The sequence below is a fragment of the Asparagus officinalis genome, chromosome 7 (assembly GCF_001876935.1).
Source record: "Asparagus officinalis chromosome 7, Aspof.V1, whole genome shotgun sequence".
NCBI classification, from domain to species: Eukaryota; Viridiplantae; Streptophyta; class Magnoliopsida; order Asparagales; family Asparagaceae; genus Asparagus; species Asparagus officinalis.
Genome location: NC_033800.1, coordinates 115,358,298 through 115,379,462, shown reverse-complemented (window position 1 = coordinate 115,379,462; position 21,165 = coordinate 115,358,298). Strand labels below are relative to the sequence as shown.

Here is a 21,165-nt window from a genome sequence, read left to right as displayed (position 1 = left end):
TTATTTTATAAGATTTCAAATGCTGTAATTTTGTAACTGTGTTTATAGACTTCTAGATTTTTTACCATTCCAGTTCAAAGGCTGGTCAGTTTTGTGTAATATTACATAGCTTACCATCAACATTATAGTTCATGAGGTAGGACTAGGAGTATTCCTGTGGAAAATCATGTCTCATCCCTTTCAAAGTGCAACTATCACCACGGTCATAGTTCAAATTAAGCATTTATAGATTGTGGCAACAAGTATGAGATGAATTGAAGATAGAATCCTCTCGCTGGTTATTTCTTGGATAAGAGGGAGTGCATGATTGAAGTAGATGACTGGAACAAATTTAAATTTTTTGAGAAGTTCTCTCTTTAGCTTGTATCATATCCCTTAAAAAGTCCGCATATTTTGCAACTGTGAGAATGATGAAAGAAGGCTGATCTAGGATACAGCATCTCTGCAAATATAAAGTTCATATTATTCATTTGTGAATTACATCAACTTTTCAAAGAGCTTCTGATTAGTAGTGGTGACAATAACCATGAACAACCTGTAGTTATCTATTTAGGAAAATGGTTATCTCTACCCTTGAGTCAGATGCAATTTCCTGTCATACCTGATTTTAAGACCATTTGAACCATGCAAGTTGCTTTTTAGGATTATGACAAACCCTTATATTGTCCATAGGTTCCTTAACAAGGAAGTGGAGCTGATTTGTGGGGAGCTTGACTCAGGTCTACAAACAATCATAAGACAAATCAAATCTTTCATCGACCCTGGCTCCATAGACGTCTATATTCTCACAGGAAAAGCCTTAAATTATGACCATTTTTTATTTATAATTCATCCATTCTGATAAATTTTACTATTTTTCATTGACAATCTCTTTAATCAATTAATTTAATGCAGATTAAGGTTTTTTGGTCTTGGCACAGAAAAATACCTTTCGTGGTCGCTTAATATATATAGTGTAGTAGATCTTTCATTTCTTTTCTAGCTTGTGATAAACATATCTTTCTGAAGTTGATCTTTAGAATCCGTTCCCTTTGGCTTTTCGGGTGTGTTTCTCTCAAAATGCTGGGTCATTTCATTTTGTGCACCCCTTTATCATATTATAAATACAGAGATTTATATATAGCTAATAAATCAAGGCTATCATCAGATGCTTATTTTTATTATAAAACTATACTGTTCTTTACCAGCTTGTAATAAACATATCTTTCTGAAGTTGCCTTAGAATCCATCCCTTTGGCCCTTTGGAGTGTGTTTCTCTCAAATTGGTGGGTCGTTTCCTTTTGTGCACCCCTTTATTAGATTATAAATACATAGATTTATATATAGCTAATATATCAAGGCTATCATCAGATACATTTTTACTATATGCCATTATAATGGTTAATGCCATTATATTTGAATTATTAATGTATTTAGAGAGAGAGAGTGAGAAAGACAAGAGATAATTTACCTTTCTCTATTATTTATATAGAATACCACTCCAAGTCCTTATTACATAAGGAGTCTTAATTACACAGGGGACTAAATTACTTTCGAAATTAAATAATTTTCTAGATATAACCTTTCTACATAAACTAAATCATCTTGTCACTCCCCCACTAGCTTGAGCACTAAATATATGTATGTATGTGTGTGTGTGTTTATGTGTGTGTGTGTGAGAAAAATGGGTATGCTTGGTACCAAGCATAAATTTTGTGCTTGGCAGTGAGATGTCATATTCCCATCTACTCGTTCTAATTCCCAACCACTCCCCAACCCCTGTGAATATGGGTTATGTGAGAAAAATGAGTATGCTTGGTATTAAGCACAAATTTTATGCTTAACAGTGAGGTGTCGTATTCCCATCTACTCATTCTAATTCCCAATCACTCCCCAACCCATGTGAATATGGGTCCCTATTTCAATGAGTGGAGGGGAATATGCCACCTCACTGTCAAGCAAAAAACTTGTGCTTGGTACCAAGCATACTCATTTCTCTCTCTCCCTCTCCCCTCCTCTCTCTCTCTCTCTCTATATATATATCCCAACTTGTGACAATTGACAAATAAAGTCTACTCTTTTTTTCCCAAGAGGCTTTGTAAGGTGATTGGCTAACTGATTCTTTGATTATACATGTTTTGCCAAAACTAAGTTGCATGGAAACGGGTACAGTGCTGGTGTGGGTACGAGAACACGACTACATATACATAACATATACCTCCATACATATACATATATGGTATATACATGTATATGTATATGTATTTGTGTGTGTGTATATATATTGAAATTAATAATTTACATGAGGTAAATATTGTTTTCTTATTCGTATGTTATTATAATTAAACTTTGTATCACGTTTATTTTTCGTAGTTGGCACAGGAGGTTAACTGTAGAACCTATTCATATATTGAGACTGTTGATGGAGCGATATATGGATCTAGAAAAAGCTTATGATAGAGTGTCTAAAGAAATAATATGGTGGGTTTTAAAAGAGAAAAATGTATCTAGCATATATATATTGATGTGATTAAAGACATATGGTAGAGTACAACTAGGGTAAAAACAATTGACGGAGAGACTAAACCGTTTCCTATTACTATAAATTTACATCAGCCTTAAGCTCTTATCTTTTTGCATTAGTTATACACCAACTTACTAGACATTCAGGTTGAAGTCCCTTGTTGTATGTTATCAGGAGTTTTATGTAATTGTAGAATACTTATGAGACTAAAGAGAAAATTCTACAGCACGATTATAAACTAACAATGTTTTATGAATCAAAATGTTGGGCAATTGAAAAATATGTGCAAAAAGTAAGTGTAGCTCAAACAATGTTATGGAAGGCGCTAGGCGGACTAGGCGTTTGAACCAGCGCCTAGCGCCTAGACTCCTAGGCGTACGCTTAGGCGACGCCTAAGCGTTTGACTGTTTTTAAAATCATTTAATTATATTAATTGATAAAAATATGTATTAAATTCATATAAATTTGCTGAAATAGCAATCTTAGATCCACAATAAGCCATGCATACTTATATACTAAATAACTAAAATAATAACTAACAAGGTTATAGAAAGCGCTAAGAGGCCTAGGCGTCGGACCCGACGCCTAGAGCCTAGTATGTTTTTTAAATTATCATAACTAATCAAGGTTTTAAATATCGGTTATCGGGGATTTATCGGACGGCCAAAATCCTTATCGGATAGCGGAAATCGGGGATATATCGGGGATAAGTAGTATTTATCGGAGTGATATACTGGATGATGTGTATATATAATATAACAATTAAAAAATATAATCTAATCATGCTTAATGAAATATAAACATACCAAAATGTAAATCATCATGTTTAGAATCATTAACCAATTGTAGAAAGCGAAACTTGCATCATAGCCTTGAAAAAATATAATGTTAGTCAAAATGGGCCGATAATCCCGATAATCCCGATAAAAAAGTCTTACTTATCGGCCGATAAGTGCCGATAACGCCGATAAATCGCCGATAAACCTAGAAAAACGATAACTGATTAAAAATCCAATTTATCCTAGCGGAGAGCTACCAAATCCGATAACTCGGCCGATAATATCCATTATCGGCCGATATTTAAAACAGTGTAACTAATAGTATATATCAATATTATAGAAAGCTTAGATGTCGAACTGGTTCTAGGCAGATTTCTTTCTTTATTTAAATGGTGGTTGAGGAGGATTTGCTGAAGGTCGAAGAAGGTAGTGGAAGTGTTTATATTTAGAGGTTAAATGAGTTTGAAGGAGGTTGGAGGACGTGGAGGCTACAACAAAAAAATCACGATCAAAGCCTAAATGGTGCAGTCCACATAAGCATACAATATTCCTCTAAACACTCCCAAAATCTAGGTGGACAGTCTAGGTACCGCCTAGGCGCTGGGCACTAGCTAGGTGGTCTAGGTATCGCCTAGGCCTAAGCGTACGCCTAAGCAGACTAAACAGATGCTTTTTAAAACAGTGAGCTCAGATGAGAATGTTAGGATGGTCTTGTTCATATACACTAAAAGATAATATATGAACTGAGTGCGTCTATAGTAAATTAGAGGTTGCTCCTATTGAGGGTAATATGAAAAGGGAATGACCTACGGTGGCTTGGTCATGTACAACAGAAACCTCTTAGTGTACCTATTAGGAAAAATAATAATATTATGGGATAAAGAGATCTAGTGGTAGACCTAAAAGAACTTGATCAGAGCAATTAAAAAGGATATGATAATGGTTAACTTAACAGAGGAGATGACTCAGAATAGAGCAGAGTGGAAGAATATGATTCATGTAGTCGACCTCAAACATTTAGGATAAAGGCTTTGTTGTTTATGTTTCTTTTATTTTGTTTATTGTTATCGATTGTAAACTGATCCTTTTTGAACAAGATACCCAAATTATTCTTTAATCATAGTTATCAGCTGGGTATGGGTTAAAACCAACACGATCCATGTCTAACAAATTTTAAGACATGGATGTGAAGCGTAGGATTTATATCCAAGAAGTGTATGACCAGTATTATAAATTAGAACGTATATCATATAGTGGAGCACATGTCTATTTAAATGTATGCACACATTGAAGAAGTGTCCATGAAGTGTCAGTGCTGGTAAGAACACGTGTTGGGTACGGGTATGGCTTCATAATAGAAGTACCCGTGTAACATAGTGCCACAATAATGCCCCATGTTGCTTCTCACTGGGGGCTATTGTCAAATACATAGACTAAAATTTTACAAACAATTTGTAGGTTTACTGTACACTATATTTATGCCTTCAATTTCACCTTTTGCTCTTTGCTCTGTGCGGGAGAAGTCTGGAGGGGTGCTTCTTGGTTGTGTGAGACTAAATTGTATAACCAATAGACTAAATTTATGCCTTAGATTCACCTTTTGCTCTTTGCTTTGTGTGGGAGATGTTTGGAGGGGTACTCCTTTGTTGCATGAGACTAAATTGTATAACCAATAGTCAGGCTTTTGCATCTACTAACTGGGTGAACCCTCCATCATGGTTTCCAGTCTCTGGAATTTTGCATCTATCTAGAGGCTTGATGTCACTATGTCCAATTATAACTAGTCATAAATGCAGTCCAATCTTTCACGGAGAGTGATATTCCATATTTTATAGTGATGATCGGTTTTTTTTGCTCATCTATATTCCCATCTTCCGGGCATTTTTTGGTTCTAAGGTTTGTATTTTCTTTAGTTTCCTTGTACATGTCTGAGAGCGTGCTATATAAAGGTCTGTTCTTTTTGTGCAAGCTCTCTGGACTTTGTGTTGTACTCCTTGGGAAAACCATTCTACTTTGTTTATAAATCAAAATATTGTCAAGTGTTTCTATACACCATATATTTGTCTCTATATCTTCTACCAATCCGAGTCTGCTAAGCCGAAGTAACGTCAGTTCATCTGGATCCATCATCTGTCTTCCCTACTTGAATGACTCACACTGTTATGCGCTAATTAGTAGAAAATATGCGTATATAATCAGATATTTATTTCTATGCTGTTATTCTTTTATCTGACTGTCCTTTGTTGATTTGTCAGACCAATATAGAGCACATGGATCGCTTTTTGAAGGAGTTTGGAACTGATGACACTGAAGAAGAAGACAAGGATTCAAAAACTAAAAAACCTGTGAAGCCTAAAGACTTTCAACGTCTGTTTGGTGGAAACAACAATGATCACTTTATGATAGGCATAAAGATAACGAAGTAAATAAATTTTCTTTTATTAGACCTATATCAAGTTTTTGCTACTATGTGGATATGGTTTAACATCAGCATGTCGATTACAAGTTATATTTGGCAGTTCTGTATGTAATTATTCCTTTTTTGGGCAACATATCTAATTGTTCTCTCTCAAATCTATTGATTTCATAAAGAAAACTTACTGACTTATGAGTAATCATTGAGATAGATGTGGTCGATAGTGACTTCTCTCACAACCACATAGCCAATTACTTTATAATTACCTTATCTCCAAATATTAAAATCTGCTTGTATTCATGTGTTGTCAACTTTTCCCCTCATTCAGTATCATTGTTCTCTGATCAGTTTGGTGACTAGTTTTGAGTCAGTCTCAACCAAGGTTAATAATAGAAAATCTTAGTATTGATTGCTCATCTCTGATTAATGTTAAATTACTGCAACTGGCTGTGATGTTTATTGTTTCAGCCAATTTGGGTCGTTTGTTCCTTTATGATCACTTCCGTTAGATTTTGGCGGTGCTTTATTTATCAGATTTTTTTGGTTTATTAATACTTCATGTTGATGTAATGAATAAAAGTATTATCTTCTTTTAGCAGACATATAGTTGGAAGGTATGTTTTTTAAAGTAGTGACGCTAGGTACTAAATGACTGAGGATAACGACAGAAAAACCATTAGAGTGATATAACTGTAGAGGTTTGGTATTTTGGGACTTGGTTTATTGTTCAGAAGGTCAGAAAGAAGAGTTTAGGTTAGAAGGTGTTGTACCGATTGCTATTAGAAGATATGAGCGCTAACAATAGAAAATATTACAGCTTTGAAGGTGTTAGAATATGAAATTATAACCCTTAACCCTCATCACAACTTTGATGCCTTGATACGATAGAAGGGTACTTTGACATGGTAGCAGAGTAACTTATAATATTGGCCACAGATTTAAATTAGATTTCTTAGAAAGATTTATACTACTGCGTGAATCCATGTTCCACCTATAAAAAGGGTGATCAACCAGCAAGGGCATGTTATTGCAACTTCATAGTTTTGATGTAGTGGAAAAGTCCTTTGATGAAGTAATGAATTAACTGCATATTTGGTCATCTCTAGTGCTAGCAGTGATATATGGTTAACTATATGTTGAAATTACAATGTTTTCCTTCTTGTGCCTAACTTCGAGGTTTTTTTGGCAAATTTTCTCTACTGATAAGCTTGCTAATGCATGTTGAGGTAGTGGGTTGGGTTGGGTTACCTTTTCTTTTTTTTTCTTTTTTTTCTCATACCTTCCTTTTCTCCTCAAAAAGCGAAAAGTTTTATCTACTAAAAATGTCTGAAGAGTAAAGCATTTGTATTAGCATTTTAATGCAACCTTCTTTATCAATGTCGGTATGACCTTTTTCACCTTCTCTAGCGAGAAAGGACATAGGAATACAAAATCTGAAGTTGCAGACTAATTTATTGTCTCTAGTCAATATGCTGTTATCAGTTTCAACAAATGTAGCTTTTGAGAAAATAATTACTCGTAAAACTATTGTTTATTAATTGCTTGCCAGTATTATAGCTTTTATGATAATGTTTAGGTTACTATGTTGTAATTGATGGAGACTTTTCCCTTTTGTAGGAGAAGCATAAAATTCTACCATGATTTTTATTCATCAGATATCATTATAGCATCACCTCTTGGATTGATCGCTGTAAGTTCCTCTGTATAATCATTTCTTCTTCAAAAACTTGTAATACCACCATAATATTTGTTTTATGAAGTCACTTATTTGTAGCTTTGCTCCCTCGATTTGCTTTTTTGCCATTGAATTGGAAAATTGCTGAAATATTTTTGGACTAAATATCTTTTCCTGCCAAAGGATACTATCCTATATTATGTAACACCTCCTGTTACATTATTAGTCCGAAGTTGTGTTGTATCCACTATATCTTTTTTGTGGTAGACATGAGCATTACGGTTTCGTTAAGTTGCGTGGAAACAAGTACCAGCCTGCACCGGTACGAGACACAACAAAATTTTAAAATGTAGGATACGAGGACACTGCTACATGCATCTTGAAATTAATACTTTACATGAAATCATTATTGTTTCTCAATTCATGTGTTATTACTATTAAAATGTCATAGTTTTAAGTTTCTTTTATTATGTTGATCATTATAAATTGGAAATTGCACATTTTTAAACTAGATATCGAAACAACCCTCTAAAATCATAGTCTTGAATTGGTTATAGGCTGAAACAAAACCGACCATGTCTAACAAGATTCAAGAAATAGATGTGAAGCGGAGGATATATGTCTAAAAAGTGTATGACAATTGTTTAAATTAAAACATATATCATGTAATTGAATACTTGTCTAAGTAAATGTATGCTTATAGCAAAGGAGTGTCCATGATGTTTGGGTACTGATACGTGTCCGGTTTGTGTCGGGTGCGGGTATAACTTCATGATAGAAGTGCCTGGGTGTATAGGCCTCTGTTGCATTGGTACAAGTACGTATGCGGGACCCGAAAAGTTGGTAAAAGGTAGGGTATGGGGGCACATCTATATCAATATTTATATACACATTACTTATTAAATTAATAGCATGAGATCAATATATTTTTATTCATATAAAATTCCTACAACATTTTAATGTTTCTTTTATTGTGGATTATAAATTGTAAAATCGCTCTTTTTTGGACTAGACACCCAAACAACTATTAAAGTCATAGTTTAAAACCTAGCGAGTTTCAAGAAGTGAATGTGTAGGATTTACGTCTAGGAAATATTTTGCAAGTGTTCTAAATTAACCATGTATTGTTTAATTGAGTACATGTCCAAATAAACATATGCATATATGCAAGTAGTGTCTAGGAAGTTTGGGTAAAGGGTACGTGTTGAGTACGGGTACGGCCTCATGATAGAATTATCTAGGTAACATAGACTGTAACTGACATCATTATTGAAGCTAAGTATCAAAACTCAGGCTATAGATTGGAACTACATCTCTTAGTGTTGAGCAATTTTTAGGTTATAAACTTGCGATATCTCCGTAGTTAGTCGTACCATCTTAGGTTAGTCAAGTTAGAGTACAGGAAGCTTTCATTAAAGTTCCTTGGCCACTTAAAATTAAACTAAAATTGAACTTCTGATCTATACAAGCTATCTACATGTAAGACCATTTAAGTTAATGTCTTTTTTTATCCGGCTTCTATGTACTTAGGATATTACACCTTCATGGAATCAAATAAAAACTGTAGGAAAAGCGAATTCTGTAAGAATAAAAGTTAACCTCCCTACTTCAAGTATAAAATCTGATTTTCGGTCTTTGTTAAAGTTTTAACCTTCCATTGGTAAGGGTTTTAGCCTGGATAGGATAATGAACAAAAATTCTAACTTAATTACTTTCGTAAAATCTAGTTCTCTGGTAAAGTGGTAATATATCTTTTAATTCTAACTTAATTACTTTCGTAAAACCTAGTTTTCTGGTAAAGTGGTAATATATCTTTTAGTCATTAATACATCATCACTTATTCACCGGGTCAAATTTTCAACCGTAATCTGTTGAGCATCTCCTATGCCACGATATATTATATCATTTCCTTTGGTTGCAATATAGACCATCTGCATTTATGATATTCTTTCATTAGTTAATAAGCAAAGTTGTTAGATAATATTGTTGCATTCACTGTTATCCCCTATGACTCATTCATTAACAATTTCAAGTATTAATAACTATAGTTCTTCATTAAAATCCTTACTTTCATAAAGTTCACATATATTATCAACTTATTTCTCTTACTTAGTTGTTAGCACAGTTGACATTAAGCTTCATTTTCTTTGTAAAGGAAGTATAGTACAGTTACTTTCAGGGTTAGACTGACTAATTGCAACTATTAGGATATTTACGCTGCCTAAGACAGCATGCTTTTATTAAGCGTCAGATATGGATCGAGAAGAGTCTTGCTTATATCTAGTCCGTTATGCTATCTGCAGATTTTGACCTTGTTTGGATAGTTCAAAATCCTTGAATATCATTTGGGTTGAAAATGTCTTGAGATTGCACCTAATTTCCCTTGGATGAGAAGCCTTTGGATTATAATTCAAAAGGTTTGTTTGGATACAATGTATCAAGGCATTAATTTCTGTCAAAAAAATGTTTATGTAACCGAGAGAAGTTTTTAATTAGAAAAAGGAAGTCGATAATTCTTTCTTGGAATTAGGTATATGAAAACATGCAGTTAATAGCGCAATGGCGTGAACGATGGCTTTGTTTAAACATAAAATAGAAAAGAATAGATGAAAAACATATTTAATTGTTTAAGGCAGATGCTTATTTTCTGTCGGTTTTCTGCAATGTCTTATAGCTTCTTGTTCTTCCCAACCTTAGTTTGGATCATTCTTTGAAGATGGGTGAGGGTGGGTGTTGTTTTATATGACAAAGCTAAACGAAACTCCTTTTGTATATGGTGGGATTTAGCTAATTTATGTTCTTTAGCAATGTTGTATCGTAATTATAGATGAATGATGTGCTGCAGCTATTCAATTCTAATGTATTACATCTTCATTATTGATAGTCCTTATATTGATTTGTCAGAAAATTGGAGAAGCAGAGGCAGAAAAGGCAAAGGATGTTGATTATCTATCGTCAATAGAGGTAGGTCTATCATTTTTGTTTTTTATGATTGTCATACTTGTTGGTATAATTTTTGTCCTTAGTATTTTTCTTTAATGCTTCCTAAAGCACAAATAACATATTAAATGTATTTTTTAACATGCAGCTTTTGATCATTGATCATGCAGACGTGATAGCAATGCAGGTAAGGCAAAACATTTCAATATTTCATTCTTTCTTATGCTTATAGAAGTATAAATCATCGATTAATTGAATCCTTTGAAACGTTTGCAGAATTGGTCCCATTTGAATACTGTAGTTGAGCAACTGAATCATATGCCTTCTAAACAACATCAAACTGATGTCATGCGCATTAGGCAGTGGTATGGTCTCAATTCTTTTTCTTGACATATTCTGAAATCAGGATGAGGAAAGTGTTCTGGATCTGAACCAGATAAGGACACAAGTCTGAGATTGTCCTTCGTTGAACCAGATGAGTCTGAGATTGACCTTTGTTGCTTAAGCAACATCTGTTATAAAATTTTGCTGCCTAAATCCCTCTTTTCTTGACTGATTGCTGAGAGGATCATGAACTTCAAAATGTGCATATAGTACAAATTTTATTTGCAGTAAATTTAAAATACAAATTGCAGGTGTGTTATCATATTTATTAGCTTTTGTTTTTTGGTCAGGTATCTAAATGGGCTAAAATACAAATTGCAGGTGTGTTATCATATTTATTAGCTTTTGTTTTTTGGTCAGGTATCTAAATGGGCATGCACGCTTTTATCGACAAACAATATATATTTATTAGCTTTTGTTTTTTGGTCAGGTATCTAAATGGGCATGCACGCTTTTATCGACAAACAATATTGTTAGGTGCTTTTCTTAACCCAGGTATGAGCACATGTAAACTTTCTAACAATATAAGTTTAGATGGTTATATAAAATTGAAGATTGCATGTAATGATGTAACTGTGTTCAGATTTCTCTTCCGCATATATTATTCCATGAAAATGAATACATTCTCCTCCTTTCTGCTGGTCAGGAGGAGGGTTCATTCTTGGTTGTTGAGCATACACCATATGACCAATATGTAGATTGCCTGCATTAGCCAACTAAACACTCCGTGGCAAGCCTCTTTTCGCTCTTAGTTCCCTTTTGGAAGACTGACATCATGTTGACAAATGTAAAAGTTGGTTGATATTTCTGGAGTCTCCTTAATTTGAAAATTTGCTCCTTAACTGTCCCATAGTGGTATGGTGCTGAGTGAAGCTTATGTGATGTTGATAAAATTTAAAATTTGCTCCTTAACTGTCCCATAGTGGTATGGTGCTGAGTGAAGCTTATGTGATGTTGATAAAATTTACTTGTATGTTTAGGATATTTGATGTGTGGTATGGTGCTGAGTGAAGCTTATGTGATGTTGATAAAATTTACTTGTATGTTTAGGATATTTGATGCATCATGCACTTGTGAGCATGTGGGATATAAGTCTTTTAGGCTTTTGGTTTATGTTATTGTTGAACTGCAAACAATCAATGTGGTTGGCATTGTCATTGACAATCTGAGATAGGGGGAGATGATATCATTTCTATCTCTAATATATACTATAGACCATACTGAGGCAACTGCATGGGGGTGTATGTGTAAATCCTCTTCCACTTTCCTTGTTCTCGAGCAACTAATTTTCATCCAAAGTTTTAGCACGGCCTCAGAATTGTCATCTCCGTCGCACTCTTCACAGTTCACACACACACATGCACAAAATGGGGAAAAAGGAAAACAAAGGAAAAAAGAAAAGACAGCTTAAATGCATAACAAAAGTTACAAATTTGGAAAAACTTTTCGGACACCTGAGGAGGTATGATCCTTGATACGTATGGTTAGCAGAGAAATTCATGACTGTCAGCTATGGTTATGGTTATAATTTAGCACTCTAGTTTTTCATTCTTATATTTCATGGACATTTCTTCATAGTTTCTGACTGCAGTCCTTAAACAAATTTATTGTTCTTTAGTTATATACAGGTAACTGTGAGCTTATTAGCTTCTGATATATTTCTCCTAACTGCCTTTTTTTTATTTACAGATATGAATGCACTTTTCAATCGGTCCTGTATGAATTATGAGGGGAAGGTATGTTAGAACTGTGACTTTTATACTTACTGTTCTTTTATTGATTTTTGCGATTTTCTTAACAGGTTAAATTGCTGAGCGAGTATAAAGGTGTCCTTCCTAAAGTGCTACCTCAAGTGAAGCAGGTGCATTCTTTGTTCAGTTTTGTTTCTAGTAAACAGTATGAAAATGAAATTTATTTCAATCTAATCTATTTATTTAACTAAATACTTAAGGTAACATGTTCATTAATCCTGGTAGTTCCTGTTTAGGGGGAAATGTTCTTCAGAAAATATGTACGGGCTTTTTGGTAGTGGGTTGCATAGTGATGTCTCTTAGCTTTTTGATAATTCCTTAGTGTTTATAAACTAAATACTACCTTTAGGCATCTATTGTTTGTTTGTTTGTTTGTTTTTGTTTTTTGTTCAGCCATGCATGCTTTTCCGATTAAAGGGCATAAATTCTCTTTGTTATAGGTTATAAGTGTTTTTTGCATTACATTCTAAACAGGTGTATCAGCGTTTTGATGCTTCTTCAATTGTTGATGTTGATGATGCACGCCTTGATTACTTTTCTAATAAGGTCAGGTTTCTCTATTTGCTCCTAGTTTGTTGCTAATTCTAGATCATCGAATTTTGAATTAATTCATGTCTTCTAACATTTTTATAAACTAATTTTTCATTTTGTTGTCATCTATAATTTTTATATCTTTCTTTAGTTTAGTTAATACCAGATTGGAACTAAGAAATGCTTATTTTCTTGGTTATTAAGCATTATTAACTTTTGTAAATGTAAATGAGTCGAATAAAAACTCAAACACAACCAGACTGCTATGTGGATGCAGATCCTTAATTGGCAGACTGTCATACTCTGGTTGGGTTGGATTATCTTGGGTTGAAAGTTGCAATCCAAAAACTTTTTTGGCAGGTCCAGGCAACTTCACCTAATCCAAAATCATAAATTGTAATGCATATTATAATCTTGCCATTTAACCGAAGATTCTTGATCAGAGATTCTACCTGTTTTTTGTTTAATCCAGTCAAACCAGAGTTAGAAGTTGTAGACTTGGAACAAATATGATGATGTAGCAGACCAAGTTCAGCTTTGAGTTATTATCATTCAACATCAGCCTTTCTTCCCTGCCCAAACAATGTAGCCTCTCTTCTTTACAAATGATACTTTGTGTGTAACTTCATTTTCACAACTTCTATCCTTTTAAACTTCTACAGGATCCTAGCAGTCTTAAGATTTATTGATAAGAAACAGAATCCGAGATGGACATAGAGCTCACCTTGTCGCGAGAATCCTGGAAGTAATACTCAGTATCATAAATGGCGAAGAGATACAGATGCAAAATATCACTTTATAAAATCTTATCATAGAAGAGCTTTTATAATTGTTTTGAGTCCTACACTGACTGAAATTCACTGTAACTAATGATGAGAGTGTATCGCATAAGACTCAGTGAAACACTTGGGTACTTGGAAACTTCACAATAAGATAACAAAAGAAAGAAATAAATTGAGGAAGAAGAGAAGAAAGGAGGGTAAAGAGCTCACCTGGATGGGTCATGCTTACCTCATCCAGATCTTCTATCTCAAATATTTTGTGGGCACCTAATGTCCGGTCGTTGTCAGTATACTAAGGATTTTACTTGGATTATTCGGGGTTAGACTTTAGTGCACAATTTGTCTGCACAATTTGTCATAGAAAACCAGACTTTATAAATACAAATATTGACGGGTAGATTACAGTAAAGCCTTTTGCATCTATACCTTGTTTCTCAAGAAGTCCCTTCTTTTCTAACAAAAACCCACAAATCTATTCTCAGTTATGAAAATTGCTACTTTTTAACAGATTTGGGGTAGATTTTAAGTGCAAGTGGCGATTTAAAATTTGAATTTCACAAATGCCCTTTATATTTGTTAATGAATATATAATGAAGATCTATGATTTTATAATTATATTAAGAATAATATATTACGAATATGTGGTTGAAAGATATTAGGGATGTGATTTAGAGAATAAAGGAATATCCTAAGAATATGTTTAGTATATTTCTAATAATATGTAACATGTGTTTATTTGCTCCTAATATAAATATAAGAGATCAACAGAGCTCTAGATAAAGTCTATGGTTAACATGGTATTAGAGTCATGTAAACTCTAGCCTCCACAAAGCTCTAGATCTTTACAAACCCTAGCCACCCAATATCTCACCATCTCCCTCTACCGTACAACCTCCCTTCTTTCCTTTGCCCAGTTACTATAACAGTGCCGCAGATTCTTGTCCATCCTGTTTTCGATGGCCTTGTTGATGATCAGAATTGTATTATTAATAATAATAGTCTTTTTTGATGTATATATTATTGTCACTGCCTGTGCTACCTCAATTTCCCTTCGTTAACCACCTGCTCAACTTGTGGACACCACCATCACCGCAACTTGTATTCTGGAAACCTTGACCATAGGTAAAGAGTTTGTTTGGTTATTTGTTAAGAGGATTGTTTGTTTGGTTGATCCTTTAAGAGAACCGTTAGTTTGGTGGATTTATGAGAAGGATCATTTGTTTGTTGCATCCTTGAGAGGATCATTTGTTTGGCAGATCCCTAAAGAAAGATCATTTGTTTGATCCTCAGTAAGATTATTTGTTTGGTGGATCTCTAAGGATGATCATTTGTTTGATAAATCCCTAGAGAGAATCGTTTGCTTGGTGAATCTATGGTGAGGATCGTTTGCTTGGTGGTTCCCTAAAGAGGATCGTTTCGTTTGGTCGATCTGTGAAGAAAAGATCGAGGTATCACATTTGGTGATTTTGGTTGAGGTTGTTCGTGTTGAAAGCCATTTAAGTAGAAGACTAGAAGATGAAGATAACTACAATGAGAAAGGTGACACACAAGATTTTAGCCTTTTAAGTCATGTCACAAATTGGAGTGAGTACATCTTATTTGTAACAAGCTAGACATATATATCATACATGCTCTAGCTTGAGGGGAAGTTCTAATGAATATATTATGGAGATCTATGATGTTAAAATTATATTAGGAATAATATATTAGGAATATGTGGTTGAGAGATATTAGAGATATGATTGAGAGAATAAATGAATATTCTAAAAATATGTTTAGCATATTCCTAATAATATGTAACATATGTTTATTTGCTCTTAGTATAAATATAAGAGATCAATGAAGCTCTAGATGGAGGCTCTGGTTTCCTCAGAATTAATTTCAACAATCTTCTTCATCTTCTTCATTCCTAGGTCATAAAAAGTCCAATTCTATCCTTAGCTTATATATACAAGAGTAAACCCATTTCCATGTCCATCTCCTTTTCCCTTACTCCAAAAAGATTAAATGCATTTTTCCAAGACAACCTTTTATTAAACTTTGACGCTTTGGTAAAATCTATATTTTTAGTTTATGTTTTGATAGTGAAAAATGCACTTTATGATCACGACATTTGTTAATATTACTTCAGATATGGAGGAGGCAAAGGAGATGGCGAAGTCCCTTTACTCTTTGATAAAGAAAATGGAGAAGAATATAGAGTTAGGTTTTATGAACTAGAAACAAAGAAGAAACGAAAGACAGAAGGGTATTTTTTTCAAATTTAAGTTTAAGCCTCCACATACATTTAAAATGTACCATAGGTCTGTTACAAAGCTAACAATTTCGTAGCTGGGGATAGATTAGGTTTTTTTCCTTTTCCCGAACTTAACAAAACAGAGAATTTTTTGGAAAAACAAGCTATACATGTAGGGGGTTTATTATAATTTGCTCAATATTGAAAGCTCTATCAGGTTTATGATTGAAATTTTTATGTTAAATTATATTGCATCCTCTCAGTTTGGGTTTAATAACTTTTGTTGCATTTGTACCAAACTCTCAACTTATTAGGGAAGCTTGATTAAAAGTAAATCAATTTGAAATTAATGCATATCAACTATCTTTTCATAAACCAAATCTACTGTTCATGTCAACAGAAAATCAAGGTATTAGAATATCTTCTGAAAGAGGTGGTTTCACACATTTTGCATTGTAATTTTACTATCCAATCCTGAACCCTTAGATTGCTAGGAAAACATCAATAGGATGAGATAATGGACTTATCCCCTAGCCCTTAGTTGCTGACGCACAAGTTAGATGGCACTTAAGCATTCTTCTCCACTTTTCACATTTTTTAGATTATAATTAATAATGGAAAAGTGCTGAAAAGTCAAATAGTTAAGTCCGGGTAAAATATTAGCTGCCACTTCTCCCACTCAACCCTAATTTCCACCAAATCAATGGACTACTACATTGTCCTTTTCTTTAGAATACTTCAAATGCTAGGAAATTATACATGGTTCGTATCTTGGCTGCAGAAGTAATTGCACGGCCATCTACAATCTTGTTATTGGAAGATATTTAAGTTTTAAGGTACATGACAGTTTATGTTTGCTGTTATGCAAAAGCTAAATATCAGGAACCCAACCTTTACTTTTGATGATTATCGGATAACCTCCCATGACTTTAAAAATATAATTACCACCCCCCCCTCTCCCTCCAAAAAAAAAAACTTTTTTATTTACTGACATTTACCCATTATACAAACTAGCATTGTGTTTTTATTCATATTTTTTATTCTGATACTTATTAATAACTGTAAAATTCATGTTGTCCAGGTGTTTCCTAAAATAAAGGATTCAGTGGAGGTATGTTTTCGCCTTATTCTTATTATTGTTTTTGTTTTTTTGGTAGTCATAGCTCTCTGGATTAAAGAAATATATTATTCTTTTCCACAATTCCTTGTGATTAGTTGATATCCTGTGGTCATATTTTGGTTCTTCATGAATTTATAAGCTTAAAATATATCAATCATTAAATTATTTATTAGATGATATCCATACCGACTTGGATGCATTTGCATATACGCAACGTTGTATGGAAGACATTGCTATTGTTCAACCTTGGAATATATTTACCAAGCAGAATATCTGTACATCTGATGGTGTCAGATTGTCACTTACGAACCATGAGTACATCCATCTGTCTAATAGTCAAAAATTTTATATCGATTTCAATTTGTGATCATGTTCGTGCGACATTTTTTGTCCTGTGTAACATTTTATTATTTTATTTTCAGGGAGGCATCATGTTATTTGTCAGTTCCTATTTTGAATACGTGAGAGTGCGGAATTTCTTAACATCTCAGAATGCTTCCTTCTGCTTATTTGGAGAGTAAGCCTTTTTCTCCCTGCCGTCTCTAGTAACTAAATCCTTTACTTATGAACTTATTCACAAACATAAAGGTAGGAAAAAGAATGCATGACAAACTATATTTTCTTAATTTTCTGGTCAAAGCATTGTGTGCTGATCACAACTATCTTATCACCTTGCATTTTCTTTTTTTATATTTATTCATCTTTCTTTCGTCATTGTAGTTATGCAGAGCCACGTGATATATCTCGTGCACGTGTGTGGTTTTTTGAGGGCAAGCGGAAGATCATGCTTTACACCGAAAGAGCTCATTTTTATCGCAGATACAAGGTCAAGTGATGCTTATGCATATTGTTTTATATCTTCAAATAAAATTTGTGAATGTACAAATTTATCTTCTCTCAAATAATACTTGCTATTATTGAGTATTTTCAACTTTTAAGAATTTGGCATGGAACTTGACCGAACTTCATCTAGTTCCTTTGTGCTCATAGTAGCTTCATTGTGCTCTATAACTCTGTGCAGATTCGTGGAATAAAGAATTTATTTATCTACTCTCTACCTGAAAGAAAAGAATTCTACCCTGAGGTTACAAACTCGTTCAACGACCATATATCATTTTCTTTTATACGTTGCCCACAAGTCATCCCTGATTGTTTCTGTGCATATGCTTTCAGATAATTAATATGCTAGAAGGATCAAACAACTTGATGTGCAATGTGCTCTTTTCACGCTTTGATCATCTTCGGGTATGTTACACTTGTCACATATTTCTCTTATTGTACATGTACATATCCTTTCAATCTTATGGAACACCTTAAGTATCTTAATCTTCCTTCTTTGGGTTTATATCCTGCTTAGAAATGGCAGTTGGGCATTTATTTTGAGAGTCCCTTATGTTACAACCTTACATGAATTGGAGAAGGTGTTTCTGGGTTTACAGATCAGTATGTGTTCCTAGTAATAGCCAGTTAACAGCTATATTTGTTTTTTCAGATTCTTTCTTTTGAAAGATCAATGTTTTTTCTATTTGATCCTGATCACCTGGCAGTTGACTGAAAACAAGCTCATTTGGTTTGGTTGGGTTTGGTTTGTTGATGAAAGTGTATTTAGAGCTTCTTATAAAATTGAAGTTGCTGTCCATCGAACCAGTTGAAAGGACCAACAATTTATGAGCAACATTTTGCACACCACTTATACGTCTTGTAAAAATGACCCAATAATGCAATTGTTGAGAAGCTATAAAGAAAAAAGAACGCTTCGCGAGATGAGAAGTAGAGATCCGAAATATACTTGATGTCCCATCCTTTATGAGGGTATGAATCAGGCATGGATTTTATGTGTTTGTGGGTAAATTTGAGTTGGATCTTGTGCTCAACCTTTATCTTAATGTATATAGATTGTCATGTCTAATGGTCAAACTAGAAGTAGGTAAAATTTTTTACATTGTTCAAGATCTTAGACTTGATTGCAATGAATATATAATGAATTTTTAGACATTTCACTATTGCCTTAAGTTGCCCATACTATAAGTAACTTCTAACTACTTTTCTTTCTACAAATAATTTTCAAATTGTCATTAGAGTGTATAAACTTACAGGTTTATTCTTGCAAGTTCTGCAAAAAAGAAAAAGAGATCTTCACTCGCAGAATCTAGAGAATGATTTTCCCATAGAAGTCCATCTTTCTTTACCATCTTGTACGTATCTTCGCCACCCACGGGAATGGTGATAAAAACATAATTAATGGATCAAGGAGGAGGACTATAATTAGGCCTTAGAGAACTTGGCTAGAAGCAGCAAAAAAGAAAAGATATGATAGTTGTTCATTTGACAGAGGAGATGGTGACAAACGGAACTAAAAGGAAGAATAGGATTGAGGCAATGGAACCCAAAAGTTTGAGATAACGGCTATCGTTGTTATGTATTTATATACATTGAGTTGTTCAAAATTAGCACGCTAATACCCTCTATTATGCAAACATGGAAATTTCTATCTGAAAGTTCCTATATAACATTCATATGTAAATTTTAGAGCTTTTTAACCATTAATATTTATTAAATTACTATAAATCTACGCAAATTCTAATTTAAATGTATCCTAATTCTATTTTTGAAATAGAATTTGGAAAGTTTTATAGGAACTTTCAGATAAAAATTAATAGACAAAGTTATAAAATTAGCATCTGAATGTTATAAAATTAGCATCTGAATGTTATATAGGAACTTTCAGATAAAAATTTTCACGTATTAAAAACAGAGGGTATTAACATGTCAATTTTGAACAACTTAGGGTATATAAATGCTATGAAATACAAGTGAGGGTATTTAAGTGCTAAGAGAAGGAAATTATAAGGTATTTAAGTGCTATTTAGCCTGGGAATTAAGGTTCTTTCTTTTTCTTTTTTGTTTTCCTCCCAAAAGTTCAGTAAAGTTGTTTATAATCACAAATAATAAAGAAAGATCACGGTACTAATTTGGAGGATAAAACTCAAAGTTCATTCTAACGTATTGTGATTTATCTACTGCCTATGAGATCAAATCAGTCTTTCTTCGTCGGTTATCCTCAATGCTCTTTTAAGGGACACATTTGAGTGATCAATTTTCTTCAATTTTCTTACTGTATATAACCTCGTCATATTGATCCATCAAATATTTAGCGCTAATGGTGAATGTTTACAGCTGGAGAGAGTCGTTGGGACTGGAGCTGCCAAGAGGATGGTGTCCTCTGATAAGAAGATCTTTGTTTTTGCCTGAGTATACAAATGCATTTTAGTTCAAAGGTGGGAGTTTCTGCAAGATGAGGGCATCACGTTTAGCGTTCTAATTATGTTTTTTATTTTCATTTCTTTCCCAGATGTGGGGAAATATGTTGTCCCCACCTAATTATTTCTTTTTTAATTGTGGGTAATTGCCCTTGTTGGTTGTGTAACAACAGATTTTCATGACTTCGGATAGTGCTAAATATCAATTGTGGGTAATTGCCCTTGTTGGTTGTGTAACAACAGATTTTCATGACTTCGGATAGTGCTAAATATCCGGCTCCATGTTAATCTGCAGTTTTGGTAGTAACAACAGATTTTCATGACTTCGGATAGTGCTAAATATCCGGCTCCATGTTAATCTGCAGTTTTGGTAGCAACTCTGTTTTATTCTTTTTAAGGGATCATTACATAGTGATTACATGAAAGTCTTGTAGCAGTTAGCGGACTAGTTTTTATTCCGTGAAAATGAAGGTCTAAGTTATTGTAGAAACAAGTTGAGAGGTTAAGTTATTGTAGAAACAAGTTATTGTAGAAACAAGTTGAGAGTGCTAAATATCCGTTGAACTTGCATGTAATCAGCTCAAAAGGAAAAAAATTATATTTATGCTCTTTATTTCCTTCAAAATTATAAGGGCTCATCAGTTTGGCAACGAACTCCAAAATAACACTTTTGGGTTACGAGCGCATTGCTTGGACTTTTTGTTTTAATTTGCTTAGCATATCTAAAGTAACCTGTTCCAAGGTCTGATTTTATAGAAATCTTGAAAGTGAACTCCTTTGTTTAGGTC

At 33.7% G+C, this 21,165-nt stretch overlaps 1 protein-coding gene across 2 annotated transcripts in view; it reads left to right on the top strand.

Annotated features, from left to right (window-relative positions):
• LOC109848148 (U3 small nucleolar RNA-associated protein 25) overlaps positions 1-20,577 on the top strand; it is a 38,667-nt gene extending 18,090 nt beyond the window's left edge. For both annotated transcript variants that reach the window (XM_020417515.1, XM_020417514.1), the window contains exons 12-26: positions 5,538-5,704; positions 7,316-7,388; positions 10,278-10,337; positions 10,462-10,500; positions 10,590-10,678; positions 11,128-11,192; positions 12,387-12,433; positions 12,499-12,558; positions 12,923-12,994; positions 17,079-17,108; positions 17,540-17,634; positions 17,838-17,943; positions 18,139-18,201; positions 18,291-18,362; positions 20,295-20,577. In XM_020417515.1, coding sequence (XP_020273104.1) covers positions 5,538-5,704; positions 7,316-7,388; positions 10,278-10,337; positions 10,462-10,500; positions 10,590-10,678; positions 11,128-11,192; positions 12,387-12,433; positions 12,499-12,558; positions 12,923-12,994; positions 17,079-17,108; positions 17,540-17,634; positions 17,838-17,943; positions 18,139-18,201; positions 18,291-18,362; positions 20,295-20,369 — 1,113 coding nt within the window. In that variant the 3' untranslated portion in view covers positions 20,370-20,577. The remainder of the gene's footprint in view (positions 1-5,537; positions 5,705-7,315; positions 7,389-10,277; positions 10,338-10,461; positions 10,501-10,589; positions 10,679-11,127; positions 11,193-12,386; positions 12,434-12,498; positions 12,559-12,922; positions 12,995-17,078; positions 17,109-17,539; positions 17,635-17,837; positions 17,944-18,138; positions 18,202-18,290; positions 18,363-20,294) is intronic.